General features: G+C 60.3%; 1 protein-coding gene across 3 annotated transcripts in view; it reads right to left on the bottom strand.

The window, feature by feature from the left end:
* AGAP3 (ArfGAP with GTPase domain, ankyrin repeat and PH domain 3) overlaps positions 1-14,578 on the bottom strand; it is a 63,460-nt gene that overhangs the window by 9,792 nt on the left and 39,090 nt on the right. For 2 of the 3 annotated variants that reach the window (XM_031936092.1, XM_023225457.1), the window contains 3 exons: positions 11,124-11,216; positions 6,195-6,299; positions 93-261 (listed from right to left, as the gene is read on the bottom strand). In XM_031936092.1, the coding sequence (XP_031791952.1) occupies positions 93-261; positions 6,195-6,299; positions 11,124-11,216 (367 nt within the window). Of the gene's footprint in view, positions 1-92; positions 262-6,194; positions 6,300-11,123; positions 11,217-11,371; positions 12,284-14,578 lie in introns of those variants that run through there. The other variant, XM_023225458.2, reaches the window with a different exon arrangement.

The following is a 14,578-nucleotide window of genomic DNA, read 5'->3' as shown; positions in this document are numbered from 1 at the left end:
GCCCAGGCTGAGAAGCAGCCAAGCCCAGAATGCCTGCCTGCCTGGGCTCCATAGCAGCCACCCTGCAGACCCCACCTCAGCAGCCGCCTCACCTGTGCCCCCACCCAGCTGTGTGTTACTCCGCTCCACGGACAGCCCGTTGGCACGGGGGCTGGTGCCCGGGGCTGTGGCAGGTGTGGCTCGGGGCAAGCGCTTCCCTGGCACTTTCACCGTTGTCCGCAGCAGGTCAATCTCCTTGCCGTGGATGTTCTGCATGTAATCCTAAGGCCGGGTGGGGGAGACAGATGAAGACGGTTAGCAGCAGTCACTTCAGCACTGAGCCTCGCAGCTCCCAGGTCTCTCCCTGCTGTGGGAGGGAAGGAAGGCTCCAATCTTGAAAAGCAGGATTCAGATCGAGACCATCCTGGCTAACACGGTGAAACCCCGTCTCTACTAAAAAATACACAAAAACTAGCCGGGCGAGGTGGCGGGCGCCTGTAGTCCCAGCTACTCGGGAGGCTGAGGCAGGAGAGTGGCGTAAACCCGGGAGGCGGAGATTGCAGTGAGCTGAGATCGCACCACTGCACTCCAGCCTGGGCGACAGAGCGAGACTCCAGCGAGACTCCGTCCAAAAAAAAAAAAAAAAAGAAAAGAAAAGAAAAGCAGGATTCTAAGCCACAGAATGTCTCTGAGTCTGGGTTACACCTCGATCTCCACGGTGCTCAAAGTAGCTCTAGGGGGACTCTGCCAGGAGGGAGGTAGAGTTGGGGGTGGCTAAGGACCTGGAGCTAAGCGCTGAGGCTCAGGCCTCAGGAACAACAGCTTCGGAGGCAACAGCACAAAGCAGGCGGAGTGTTGGGCCATGCTGGGATTTAGGGAGAGAGCCCCTGGCTGAGGAGGGGAGCGGAGAGTCTCGGGGACATGGATGACAGGGTGGCCACCAAGCACCGCAGCCCTCACCTGGGCATGAAGAAACTTCTAAAGCCTAGCGTAGTCCCAGCCCTCAGGACAGTGTCTGATAATCAACACTTGTCGCACAGTTTAAAGGGAAGCCTCCAATTCTTTCTGCTGGACTTTGGAATACAGCAACAGGTGGTCTCACAGGTCCCACCGATTCCCTGCGGCAGTCATCGTCATCCCGTCATGTCATCTGCCTGTCACGTGCAGGGTATTTACCATCCTACATCGGTGTATTTATACATTCCACGTATGACCTCGTGTGATCCTCACTACCTGAGGGAGGTAGTGCCTGTTTTGTAGATGAAGGAACTGAGGCTTAGAAAGGTTTATCTGCCCAGGAACACACAATTAAACGGTAGCAGAGTCAGATTCAAGCCCAGCTTTCAGATTCCCAAGCCTGTGCCCTGTATGCAGGCTTCCTCCAGCCTGTCCTGGGCTCGGGACTCACCCTGCCTTCAAGTCAGGGCCCCGGAGATGGGGGACCACTTTGTGCTTGAACTCCCCCCACCATTTAGGGAGCACCACGGCCGAGTGCAAGGAGGGAGGGTGGGGGCCTGCAGCTACCTGGCCTGGAGCCCCCGCTGGGCCTCCTGCTTCCAGCCTCTCCTCCAGAAGCTTCCCTTTAAACTGTTCAACACGTGTTTATTATCAGACACTGTCCTAAGGGCTGTCCCAGCCTGTTGCCTCCTGCTTCCGTGTCCCTGTCACTGTCCCTGAGCTCTGCGGCAATTCCTAGCTAATGCCCTTGGTAGAGTGGCACAAATTCCTCTCCATGGGTCTATGGCCCTTCCTGAGAGAAGAACCTGGGTGGTGGTGCCAGTTTAACTTCTGACTGAATTACACTGATTGGACATAAATCTGCTCGTCCTTTCCCTCCATGAGCACCCCCGGAATGTCTGCACGCTGAGGGCGGTCGTGTGAGGAGTCTTCCCAGGCACGGTCCCCCTATGCTGAGGAGCCCGGCCTTCACCTTTACCGCTCTGGCCATCAGACTGCTTTCCCCTGAGGCTGGCTCTGTCTTCTCACCCCGTTAGCTCCAGGGAAAACCGACACCGTTATCTGCTGAAAAGAGCCTGGGGGCCTGCTGCCTCTTGGGAAGCAGTGGCAGGGCAGGAAGTCTCGCCAGGCTCCCTCTGGGAGGAATAATGAGGACAGCAAATAGACGAGGAGTCACCTGGTCCCTGGTCACTAAGAGAAGGTGAGGACGTTACCACCTAGATGGAGGAAAGAGGCGCCAAACACCAGCCTCCACCTGCACTTCTGTGGCTGGGCTGGACATCACCCACAGCTCCATGTCATCAGGGGAATGGCGGAAAGGCCTGGCGTCAGCACGCGGCCTCCCTGCCCAGGTCCAGCCCTGTGGGTCTGGCCGAGTTCGCAGTCGCCTTCATTCTCAAGGTGGCTATGGCATCTTCCCAGGCAGACAGCCCTTCAGGAATAGGACCAGGGCAGTAACCAGCCACAGCAGAGGAGCCACGCCTAGAAGGTGTGTTCAGGAAGGAGCCCCCACTCCCTGCCACGGCTGCTCCTGGCAGCCCTGGGCTTACCTGTGCCCTCCTGCCACCCCAGTCCTCTGTAAGGGACAGTACCAAGTGCCTGGCCCCAAGCACACATGTGCTAAAGTCTTGTTCGTTGTCCCAGAACCACAGAACGACATAACCGAGGAATCAGTGAGCCTCCCGCCCAGGCAGGATCTCTTTTAACAGCCGCTCGGCCCACACTTGGCGGAGCGGCACTCTGCCCACAGCTTGGGGCCTTGCCAAGGTGGCTGGGAAGGAAGCAGACCCAGGAGCCCCTCCTGCCCTCCCAGCGTACCTCCATCCATCCTTCTCCAGCACACTGGGCTGCACGCCACTGGCCCCACTGGCCCTCTATCTTGCTTTCAGCCCAGTGTCGACTAAATGACTTCACTGCCTCACCGGCTCTCGACTTGCATCCCACAGATTCAGCTTCCCGTCCCTGGTCCCCGTCAGCAGTCCCTGTACACAATCACATCTTAGATCGGCTACTACAGACAACAGTCAACAGCTGGCTGGGCCAAAGGCACAGCTGCACTCCCTCCTTAGGGGAGGGGCTTGGGCTGCTCTAGTTCACAAGGAGGTCACAGAAGCTGCAACAGTTTTCAGGCCCCACGACAGCCGTGGGATGCCCAGGCTGGGACATGGCAGGAAAAGCTGACCCCATGCCAAGAAGAAGAGTTGCACAGGTAGACTCCGTTCGGAGCTAAGGTGCCAGAAACTGGCCTCAGGGGAAAGGATGGCCCAACTTCAGCATCTCTGATGGCACCAGCCAGACACTCCAAATTCCCAGGGCAGGCTGGCGCCCACAGCCCCAGACTCCACACCCTCGTGCCCGGGCAACCCTGGAGCCTGGGCCCAGAGGAGAGCGGAGAGAACCTTGAGGAGCAGCAGCAGGGATGGGAACCTCAGGCAGGCAGCAGCGTTTCCCTCCGTCAGCAGAACGGGGAGCATGGTGGCAGTGGCGGCTGCTCAGGAGAGCGGTCACCACGGCTGCCTTTATTTCCCACCATCAAACAGCAATTTCTTCCCCAGCCTCCTCGCTAATTACCCAGCCAGCGTTCTCATCTCGTTTTATTACTGGAATTAACAACGAGTTCAGAGCGTGGAAAGCTATTAAGATGTGTGATTAAGCCACATTCAATTAGTTTCTACAAACAATTTAATTGATGTTGCAGATAGAATTAACAGAAGGTGATTGTGTGAATGGCTCCGCTGGCTGCAAAATGGGGGAGGCTGTGGCGGGCTCTCTTGGGCCAGGCGAGAATCGGGCGTGGGGCTCAGGGCTGGCCCACGAACTCATCCGGTGTGTGTCCTGTCCCGCCCCGCCCCCATCCATAGGTGAGTTACCAGCCCCAGTGCCCTTGGGGCTCAGGGGAGACCCTTGCTGGAGAGGAGAGCCAGGCTTAGCCCAGAGTTCTGTGGGAGCCTGTGGAGTTGCTGGAGCTCCGTCCTCGACATGCTTCCTGCCGGGGTTTAGGGTTTGAAGAGCCCCAGAGAGAAGCGGCTGCTCACAGGTAGGGAGGCAGCCTGCTCACTGCTGGCAACTGAAGAGCACGCTCAGGTTGGAAGAAGGTGGCCGGGGAGATGGAGGAGGTGAGGCAGTAGCCCCGGAGGGAGGGAAAGTGTCGTGGCGGGGGAGGGTGGCGTGGCACAAAGTGAAGCGGCCTCTGCCAGAGCTCCACAGAGAGCGTGAGCACGTGGAGCCACAACCGGCCATGCCTCCACTCGTGCTTTTGCACCATGTGTAGCCAAGTATGCTTTGGGGCCTGTGACAGGATCTGGGTGCCAGGACTTCCAGGCCTGGCCTTGCAGGGTGAATCCTAAGAACTCACACAGTGCAACAAGTGTGGCATGGAGGGGCACTCCTGGGGGGCTCAGATACCCACCCTGGCCCCAGGCAGGCAAACCTGGCTCCCTCCTCACTTGACAACACTCGCCCTGTTAGTAACTCTTACATGACTCTCTCAGTCAGCCCCAGAGGGAGGTGCTCTTAGCAAGTGCAGAAAAATCTGGGTAATACTCACAGCCAAAGTCATAGGTCCAAGTCTTAGCCCCCAGCCGGGAGACTCTGAAAACCCCCTGAGCTCTGCTCTCCAGCTGGCTGTGTTCCCTCTACTGAAACCAAAACCCAGCCCAACCCCACAACCCACCCTTTCTTCCACATCCCAAGACACCCTCTGCCACTCCTCTTCATCCTCGCTGCCTCCACCGTTGGCAGAGGGCACAGACAGTGCACCAAGCTAGGGTCACATACAACAAGAGAGGAGCAGGTAAGAACCTGGCAAAGGGGGAAGGGGAAGGGCAGCTCCACACAGGTGGGGAAACAGGCCCATTCCCAAGCTCTGCCACCGAGATGGGCAGCTGGACATGAGCAAAGGGCACGGCTAAGCTGCCTGCTGGTGTCGGCCGTGAAATGCCTTAAGCTGGGACTTAGCAGACTCTGGTGTGGTCTCCTGGCCTCAGCACTCCTACCTGGGACTTCCTATCTGTGAGTGGCCCTGAAACCCTTGGAGCCTTTCGACAGCGAAATACTGGGGCTCTCCTTGTCTTCTGGCCTTTCCTTTAGTGTAGGGCTCTCTGTACACAGTAACAAAGCCTGGTGCCCACAAGAGTGCCCTTTGGCCTCCTACGATACTTTCTGCCTCTGCCATCAGCGCTCTTCCCAGCAGGCTTGGCTGCCTCTCTCATCGCCTTGCAAGGACTCGCGAGCGGGACAAGGTCTGTGCCCGCGGTGGGGAGTGGGGGGCTGGAGCAGGAGCTCAGGAGCTGCACTGAATGCGGGTGCTCCCTCCTCCAGTCTCCCAGGTACCAGGCCCTGCCCTGTGGAGTAAGGCATGTTAGGAAGGGCGAGGGGCTGACTGGCGTTGTCCCCTGAGCTGACGGGGAGGACCATTGCCTGAGGATGGTCAGATACCCAGAAGCCCGGGAGGGCTAGGCCTTCTCTGCGTGTTTTCTCTGCAGGACTGCCTGGGTGGTGCTCTCGGGCCTGGGTGACGGCCAGGACACAGGGACCCAGCACCTCTCGGGTCAGGCCTTCCTGACATTGGGTGGATTTAGAGGCAGGCCCAGGGCTTCTGGGGGGGGGGGGGGGCACGCGCTGTGCTCGAGGGGCTCCACAGGAGAACTCATTAGCCACACAGTGGGGTGGTGACAGAGACGGATTCCGGTGACAGCTGTGTGCTGGAGCCACGCAGTGAGGGGAGGGAGGAAAGAAGGGTGGAGGGAGCTGCACAGGGGCCACTCCAGTCACCACAACACCCCCCAGCTGGGACACAGGCCACGCGGCCACCAGACCCTCCTAACCACAGACAAGGCTACCCTCACTGTCATCCCGGGAGAACTGTCTGAGGCTCTAGCCCATTCTCAACAGCCATGGTCCTCTACCATCCCAGGCCTAGGAGCCCACAGCTCCCCACTGGCACTGCCCAGCTTAACACAACTGCTGGGCAACATTGGCACCCCAACTAGAAATTCTGTGGAAGTGGCTGAATCCCCCACCTTAGACAACTAGAAAGTCTGATATACAGCTTGACTGCCCAGAGGGCGAGGGAGGGGCCAGCCGGGTCTTGTGCACGTCCCAAGCTCCAGTGCGAGGTTCCTTCTCCAGAGATGATCCATTCGAAATCACTAAGGTCTGCTTCCCCCCAGTCCTGGAGCCTGCTCGCTGCCCACATTCTGTTATCCTCCCTCTGCCCTCCCCATACTCCGCCAGGAGACTCCTCCTCCCAGACTCACATGCAGGCTGGGGTGATAGGTGAGCAGCCCGTTGTCACAGAGTGTCACGTACTTCTTCTTCCACTCCTTGTTCAGGGACTTGCCGCTCCGCTTCAGCAGGATCCCCTGAGAACAGAGGTCTGATCAGAAACCAGGAGCCAGCCCCGGAGGAGCCAGCCTCACAGGGCATGGGAAGGCCATGATGTCATTAGGCAATGCCCTCCTCCCTCCCTACTTCTCCTGGGCCACTTTGAGCAAAGCAGCCTTTAAGGACCTATCACTGAACTTGGGAAGGCCCCTCAGACCAGTCCTTCCCCAGAACTCGGCTCTCCCCCATCATCCACCAGGAAGCAGCTGGACCACTGCTCTGGCAGGTGGGCATCTTCCCTCCCCAGTGTGTGGAGCCACCTCCACAGGAGAAGCCTGTCAGGGGTGTAGACCGTCGGGCGTAGATGATCGGAGGTGTAGACAGTCAGGGGTATAGATGGTCAGGAGTAGACGCTCAGGGGTGTAGACAGTGGCCATCAGTGATGCTCCTCCCCAAGAGGCTCCAAGGGTCAAAACAGCAGAGATTTTGGTAAGGTCCTGGCCTTCCACCCCCTATGGTAGCTCCATAATAGGGCAGAAAATCCCCTAATTGTCCCAAGCATCCCCTAGACCACCAGGCCAGGCAGCAGGGAGAGCCAGCCTTCCCTCTCAGCAACCACGCTTCCTGTGTAAGTCAGTGAGACTCGCTGAACACAGAGGCTGGATGGATGGCTAGAAGGACAAGCGAAAGTGCCACAGCAAGGAGCCTGTCCCGGGGACAAGGCCTGGGCCACAGCTGACACCCAGTAAACATCTGTTGGAAGAACTGGGGAAAAGCCCTCTAAAACCCGGGCTGTCAGACGACTAATGCAGGAGATAGACCCCACTAGGAAGATGGCAGGAGACGACGCTCAACCACAGCTGTGGCCTCCTTCCCAGGAGAAACCTACTCCCTCTAGTGAGAACCCTATAAAGACGTCCTCACTGGCTCAGGCTCTCTCCCTCAAACAACACACAACAGCAGTAGGACTAGCGTACTCTACGGCTAAGGTCCTTGGGCTCTGGAGATGCCCTGGAGTCATCCTCAATTCCGGCCGCCCCCTCCCCTCCCCAACACGCAGATCAAAGAAATAACCAAGTGTGAGGGATGGACCCAGCTCCCGGCCCCTGTCCCGACTCCCCTCACCCCACTGGGCGTGCTTGCCTCTCCCAGGCAACAGCTGGGAATGGGAGGCAGGGGTCATTCAGGACTAGGGAGTGCCACAGTGGAGACCAGGGGCAGATCCAGGACCAACATCACCATCCATGGGCCCCCATCCTCCAAAACCCCCACCTCAAGAGGGCTGAGAAGAGGCAGTGCTCCCTGGAGACTTCAAGGCAAAAATCCCACAAGAGGAAGAGGGGCACAGGTAGATCCACAAACGGGGGGCTGAGTGTGGGGCTCACCCCTAGCTGGGAGAGCAGAAAGGGCAGCACCCCCAGCAGGGACCCTTGAAAAAGCAGACTCTGCCCATACTTAGAGAAGGGGGCACCCAGAGAGGGAAGAGGCCCCAGGATGGCATCTCCTTTAGGAACGGAGAGCCCGCCGGAAGACAGCCAACAGCACAGGGACTAAGAGATGTAGGCACGAGGAAATGGCAGTCCCTTGTCTGCAGCTCGTGGTCCTGACACCCAAGGGTAGGGGGTGAATACGGGACTCAATTGCACCTTCCTCCTCTAAGTTTTTCCTAATAGAAGGCTCAACCCTAGATGGAAGCAATTAGGGTAAAAGTGATTCCCGTTTCCTGGACCTCTCCCCTCCCCAACAGATGGGGGGTGGGTGGAGGCCAGAAAGGGCACCCACTTCCAGCGGCCCTAGCAGCTGTGACATCAGGTGCCGACTTTCCAGCACATTTCACATCCTTGCTGCTCCTCTTCCGGCCACACCAGGGCCCAATGCCATTGCGGGAGGTGCGAGCATGCGGGCTGGAAGTTGAAGTACATGGCCATGTGCAGACACCTCCTGCTACCTGGCCCCCTTGGCCTGGGAGACCCTACCTTCAAAACGGGCTTCTGAAGACAAGGCATTAAGGGGGCCTTCCACAAGGCAAGCGGGCCCTGCCTGGTGGTCGGTGAAGGAGTCTTCCAGGTCGGCTGGGCCTTGGTGACCTGCCTCTGGGTGTGTTATTCCTGTCACTGGCCAGGGACCAGGTGTACCGAGAGCTCAGAAGCAGTCAACTATCCCCCTCCACTGGCACCCTCCGGCTCTGGAGACGCCCTGGAGTCATCCTCAATCCCCCGCCCCGCCCCCAACACGCAGATCAAAGAGATAACCAAGCGTGAGGAGGGATGGGCCCAGCTCCCCGCCCCTGTCCCGACTCCCCTCACCCCACTGGGGGTGCTTCCCTCTCCCAGCCTTCAGCGGGAGACTCCACGGCCGGCCCGGCCCCCGCCCAGCTCTGCTCCCAGTTCCAGGGGCCTGGAACGTGGAGCCGCTCAAGGCCTGCGCTGCGCGCGGTTTCTCTTGACAGTCTGGGTGGGCACCGGTCTCCACACCTTTCCGACCCAGACACGTGTGGCTCCTCCCTCCTTGCAGAGAATGTGATCGTGGCGGGGGGGTCCCTCCTCCACCCTGAACGCCCCGGTCCTCGGCAGCGCCCTCCCCGGGCGGAGGCGGGGGAGCCCCTGTAACGACGCTCCTTAGCCCGGGGCGCGGCCGGAACGACCGGGCTGCTCAGCCCCACCCCGCTCACCCGCCTGCTCACGGAAGCGGACGGGAGGAAACCCGCCTAGCCCGCGCCTCTCCCCACTCCCCACTCCCTCTCCAAAGAAGCTACAGGGGTTCCTGCTCCCTCCCCGGCCGGCCGGCTGCGCACGGCGGAGCAGGAAGCAATCTGGGGCGGAATGGGAGCGGCGCGGAGGCGCGGAGGCGACAGCCCCCAGAGGACCCGTTCCCGCCGCCGCCTCCCTCCCAGCTCCGCCAGCCGACTTAATTGCGGAGTCCGGATTGATTGGGAATGCAAATGGCAACTGAAATGCAATCTCCACTCCCAGCAGGAGCTGGGGGGGAGGGGAAGGAACAGAACCGGGAGAACGGGACAGGAGGGCGGAGCAAGGAGGGGCTACAGAGCTGGCGGGGCTGGACCCGGCGGCAGCGGGGAGGTCCGAGGGCGAGGAGGCGCCAGAAATGGCCACCAAGCTGGAAGAAGAGAACGGACGCGCCCCGCCCCTAGCGAGCGATCGTTACAGAACGGGAAGGAGCCGGCACCCCTTAAAGGGTGTCACTGCATCAGGCACAAGCCTCTGACACTTACCCCCAGCAAGCGGCACCCCTCTGGGCTGTGCAGCTAGAGGGTCTTCCTACTGAGCGTCCCTGAGATTTAGGGGTGAAAACACCCAAGTGACCTACTGACTCTAAGACTGGACCCCAGGTTCAAGTTCACAGGGCTTCCTCCCCAACCCAACATCGCTCCTTCTTTCCCATGTGAGAGATTCAGGGAACAAATAAGTCAGCCCCTGATGACCACAACTCCCAGTGAGGAAAGGGAGCACATACAACCCTAAGGAAAGTGGCCCCATTTTCGTAGTGAATTCGGTGAAGTGTGTCTACACACCCACTCACCGCCCACGCCCTCCCTTGCACTCCCCATCTCCAAGTAGGGAGCTGAGAAGCCTACGCCCAAAGCACAGGGCATCATCTAGCAGGGGCCCCCACAAAGGAGGTGCCTGGAGAGAGGGGATCAAATGAGCAACAAGTTTGTGCAGGGTCTGATTCTGCCCAAAGACACACACACACACACACACACACACACAGAGGCACTCCATGAACAAACAGGGAAGCCTCTGGCTGCTGTCACTGTGCTCTTGGCTTTTCAGGGGGCCTCCCAGTAGGCTGGCCCAACTGGAGTGGTCACTGTCAGACGTAAATGCAATGAACATTTCAGGGAGGGGTGAGCGGAAACAATACAGATCACTGCATGGGATCCTGCGGGACCCTGCCCTCTGGGACACTACCCTGCTTGGGACTCTTCATTCTAAATGGACTTTCGCTGGGGGTCAGAAACCCCAGCCTTAATGAATGAATCCTGGTCACACTGACTGGCCTCTCCTCACAAGCGGTCACACTGCCCATGAGCCCCAGCCCAGGAGAGCCACACCTGACCGCTGGGCTCAGGTGCTCTGGCCACATCAGCCTCCTCTGTGGTCAAAACCACAGTACAGCTACCTATGTACGTGGCTTCTCCAACCACCAGATCCCAAGAAATTCTGTCCCAACTGCCCCCGTCCTTATGGGCACCCCAGCCAGCCCCTCAGGCCCTTGCCCACACACCAAAGACACACCTCCCCATTCTACCCCAGCAGCTCTGGCTCAACACACCAGAGAGACGCCCTCTGTGGGGCAATGCCGTGTCCAGTGCAGGAACCCAAGACCAGAGGTCTGGAAGAAGGCAGGCCCAGTGCTCCCAGAACTGACTAGAAAGGAGGTGGGAGAGGTGAGGAGGTAGCATCTCAACCTTATTCTTTAAAGATGATCAGAGGCCCTTATTAACAAAACCATGCCAACAGACCTAGCGCTGGACTAGCCCCTCAGTATCCCCTTCCACTCAGGCTCCTCGGGTTGCTCATTTTCCTTAGCCACTCAATCCTCTTCCAGACCCAACTCCAGAACCCGCGGGACAGGCTGAGCGCCTGGCTGAACACGGCAGGTAGCTCTCTGCTGCCCTCCGGTGGTGATCAGAAGGTTCAGGCAGATCTGGCGGCCAGAAGTTGGCGGCGCAGGGAAGGCGGCTTCTCACGGGAGAGCCTGTCCCTTGTTAAGGACTCCGCCTGGGAGGGTGGTGCTGGCCTCTGATGCCATCTCCCCCATGAGAAGAGGCCCTGGGAAGAGCCACATTCCTGGGCCTCATTCTGAGCCCTGGAGCACACGGGAAGGGAGGAGCTGACCTGCTTGATGGGGATGGCGCGGCCGCTCCCGATGCTGTCCACCTTGCATTCGGCGGCCTTCTTCTCCCGGTCCAGGTCAGCACCCTTCCGAGACTGGAAGAGAAAACAAAAGGCGTGTTAAAGAGGCCCAGGGTCTGCCGAGAACTGCCCACCTGGACTTCCCGGCCTCCCTCCTGCCTCCCACCTCCTGGGCAGCCCTAGCAGTGGGTCGGGCCGGGGCGGCGGGACGGGAAGGAACTGAGACCACGAGTATTCCAACGGGTTTATTCTTACACACGGCACCATACAGAGCAGCACAGGTCACTGAGCCGGGCCCGCCCCTTACAAAAGAGCAAGGACAGAGAGGCCAAGGGCGCGAGGAGCACGCCCGGGGCGGGGGCGTAAGAGAAGCAGGGGCAAGGAGGTGGTCGTGGGGCTGCTGGTCGGGAGCACAGGGCGCGACAACCGGGAGCGCAAAGTCCACAAGTGAGTGGGCAGATGGCCCATCTGCGGCACAGACACCACATGGCACGTGGCACCGAGTGCGTCGGCGTGGCCCAAGGGGCACAGTGGATGGACAGAGAGAGGAGAGAGGCCAGAAGAGGCCCTGCACCCTGTCAAGCTCCTGGGGCAGAGTCCACCCGAATGCGGATCCTAGGAAATAGGGGGAGGCCAAAAAGAGGGGGCAAGGCAAGCGCGGCGGCGGCGGCGGCTTCCGGAGCAGGAGCAGGAACGGCAGAGGTCCATGCAGGAAGGAGCAGAGGAGGGGAGGGGCAGGAAAGCGCCCCCCAGGAGCAGCCGGGCCGGGCGGGCTTGGACTCCCCGCCCCTCTGGGCCTCGTCGCGCTGGCCAGCGCCGGGCGTGGGGCAGAGCTGCCTTCTTCTCCATGCAGCGAGCCTGCAGCGTCCGGCCGGGCCTGGTCCCCGGCAGCCCCCAGCGCGGGCTCCAGCGCTCCTAGCCTTCCCTGGGGGTGGGGTTAGTTACAAAGGTTCCCGTGGGTCTCTGGAGTGGGGAGCTCGGCGGCCGCTTCTCATCTGAGAGCAGTCCCAGGGCCCGGCCCGCCTCCGGCCCCGCACAGGGGGCATGTCCAGAGGTGCTGTGTGTCACCAACTGGTCTTCTAATTTGGAAGGAGTTGGAAAGGCCTTTTTGTTGATGAAAAGTTGGAAACAGTGGCACATATCTGCAAATATCGAAAGAATAAAGATTTTGGCAAGTTATACTCAAGCCCCGCACAAGTCGGTCAGCACCGGTCAGGGCAGAGACCCAGGCGCCTGGGGAGCGGCGGCAGCGGAATGAAGAGGAGGAGGAGGAGGAGAAGGACAAGGAGGATGAGGAGGATGAGGAGGACGAGGAGGAGGAGGAGGAGGACCAGGAGGAGGAGGCGGCGGCGGCGGGCGGCAGCGGCACCTGCTGGCCAGACACAGGCCAAGCGTCCACCTCAGCAGGGAATGGTATGTTTGCCGCACGGCAGCCCAGGCCCCATCCCTCCCGTTCTCCCAGGCTGCCAGGAGCCAAGGGCAGAGCGAGGGGACACAGGGCCACAACTGCAGTGTGGGAGAAAGCAAGGCCAGAGGAAACAAGGAGAACCGGCAAAAGAGCCAGCAGAGAGCAAAGTGCCGCCCAGCAGCTCCGCAGGCCGCACCGCCCCATCCCCTCCTAGGCTCCACGGCCTGAACCGCCGCAGCCCTCTGCCCCTTCGGCCCAGGGAGGAGGAAGGTGGATGGGACTGCTGCCACCGGGTCCCCAGACAGAAGAGCCGGTTGGGTGGAGTGGGGTGAAGCCCACCCCAGCCAGATTGTGAGCCAAGAGGCCCCAACCACCAAAGGACCCCTGGGAGCCCAGAGGGGCACCTCCCCATGCGGACAGGAACTGGGGCAAGAGCAGCAACGAAATGAGCACATGAAGTCACAGGAGAGACTGGAGACAGCACAACCATGTCCAGTGGGGGGTCACTAGCCACAGAGCAAGCAGGACATAAGGGGCTCACCCTCGAGCAAGCATGTCGCTGCTGGGGAGGACGATGAGGGAGAAGAGGGGAGGCCCCAGCAGCAATGATGAGAGGGGAGGTCCCAAGATACACCCACAGAGACGGACGCGTCTTGAGGCTGCCTCAGGGATAATGGTGCAAGTGAGGTCACCACGGAAACAATGGAAAGAAAATATAAGGTCGCCGCTGTGAGGATGGAGAGAATGGAAGGGCCAGAGGGAAGGCCGTGCCGTGAGCAGCCAGGATGGAGGGCAGCACAGTCGAGGCAGGCAGCAGAGAGCACAGGATGGCAGGAAGCACGGGGCGCAAGGGAGGAGGCTGGGGGCTGGGCAAGGGTGGAGGAGAGGGTAGCAGGGCAGGGGAAGGCAAGGGGTGCCCTGGGGTTGCTACAGAGCTCGCCAGCAAGGGGAAGGGGAGATTAAGAATGAAACTGAGACAGAGGATGACTGAGGCATGATGCCAGGGAGCAGGGTGCCCAGGCCCTGGCAGCAGTCACTGTGGACAGAGGCACCCAAGGGCCCCGCAGCAGCAGTAGCAGCAGGTGTGGGCTCGAGCAGGCGCCCCCCACCCCACGCTCTAATGTCTCAATGGCCGTGGACAGAAAGGAGAAGCTGCGCATCTGGGCGGGGTCAGGGCCGGGCAGCTGCAATGTGTGGCAGAGCCGTCAGCACAGAGGCTCTGTTAGCATGGATGGCCGCGAGGGCAGGTGGCGGGCTCGGGACAAAGGCAGGCAGCAGGGAGGGAGAAGTGAGCTGGGCAGGCAGAGGCGAGGATGAGTGAGCAGGGCTTGGAAGCACCAGCTCTGTCCGGGCAGGGTCCGGAGATCTGGCCTGGCCGGCCACACTCAGGCCCAGGCTGAGAGCCAAGCCAAGCCCTGCTCTTGGAAAGAGGCGCATGGAGTGACGCGGAGGGGCGGGCACTCTCGTGACAACCCACACGGGGGTTCACCCACCTTTGTCTGGCCCAAGACTCCTGGAACATCCAGCCAAGCCCGGCTGGAGGGTTAGGGTTTGGATGGGCTCTGTGTGTCGCACATTGGGAGTGGAGAAACAGCAGGCCCTGGGGCCTGAGAGCCAGGGGCCACCCTCAGCCGGGCCAGCACAACAGCCCCCGGGTGTGGGGTGTGAGGTTTGTGAGGGGTGAGTGAGGAGCTCACAAGGAGACAGGACAAACCTGAGAGGGAGGAACGAGGCAGCGTGGTGAAGCCCAGGAAAAGATGGCTAAGCCTTTGTTAAACCAATCACAGCGGTGGGTGGAAAGCATGAATTTTCCCCTCGGCAGTGGGGTAACGGAAAAAGAGCCGGAAGGCGGACGGGGAGGCCTGGGCTCTGACTCTAGCTGGGCCAGCTAACCCTCTGTGTCGCCTTGGGCAAACAGCCTTCCGGCCGCCGGTTCATTAGCTGTTGAATCAAAGGGGGTCAGGGGAGTTAGGCCAAGTGAGTCCGAGGATACCTTCAAGCTGACAGACACCCTAAAGGGGCCTAGGAG

Source organism: Piliocolobus tephrosceles, chromosome 8, assembly GCF_002776525.5.
Source record: "Piliocolobus tephrosceles isolate RC106 chromosome 8, ASM277652v3, whole genome shotgun sequence".
In the NCBI taxonomy this organism is placed as follows: domain Eukaryota; kingdom Metazoa; phylum Chordata; class Mammalia; order Primates; family Cercopithecidae; genus Piliocolobus; species Piliocolobus tephrosceles.
This window is presented reverse-complemented; position numbering and strand designations above follow the sequence as displayed.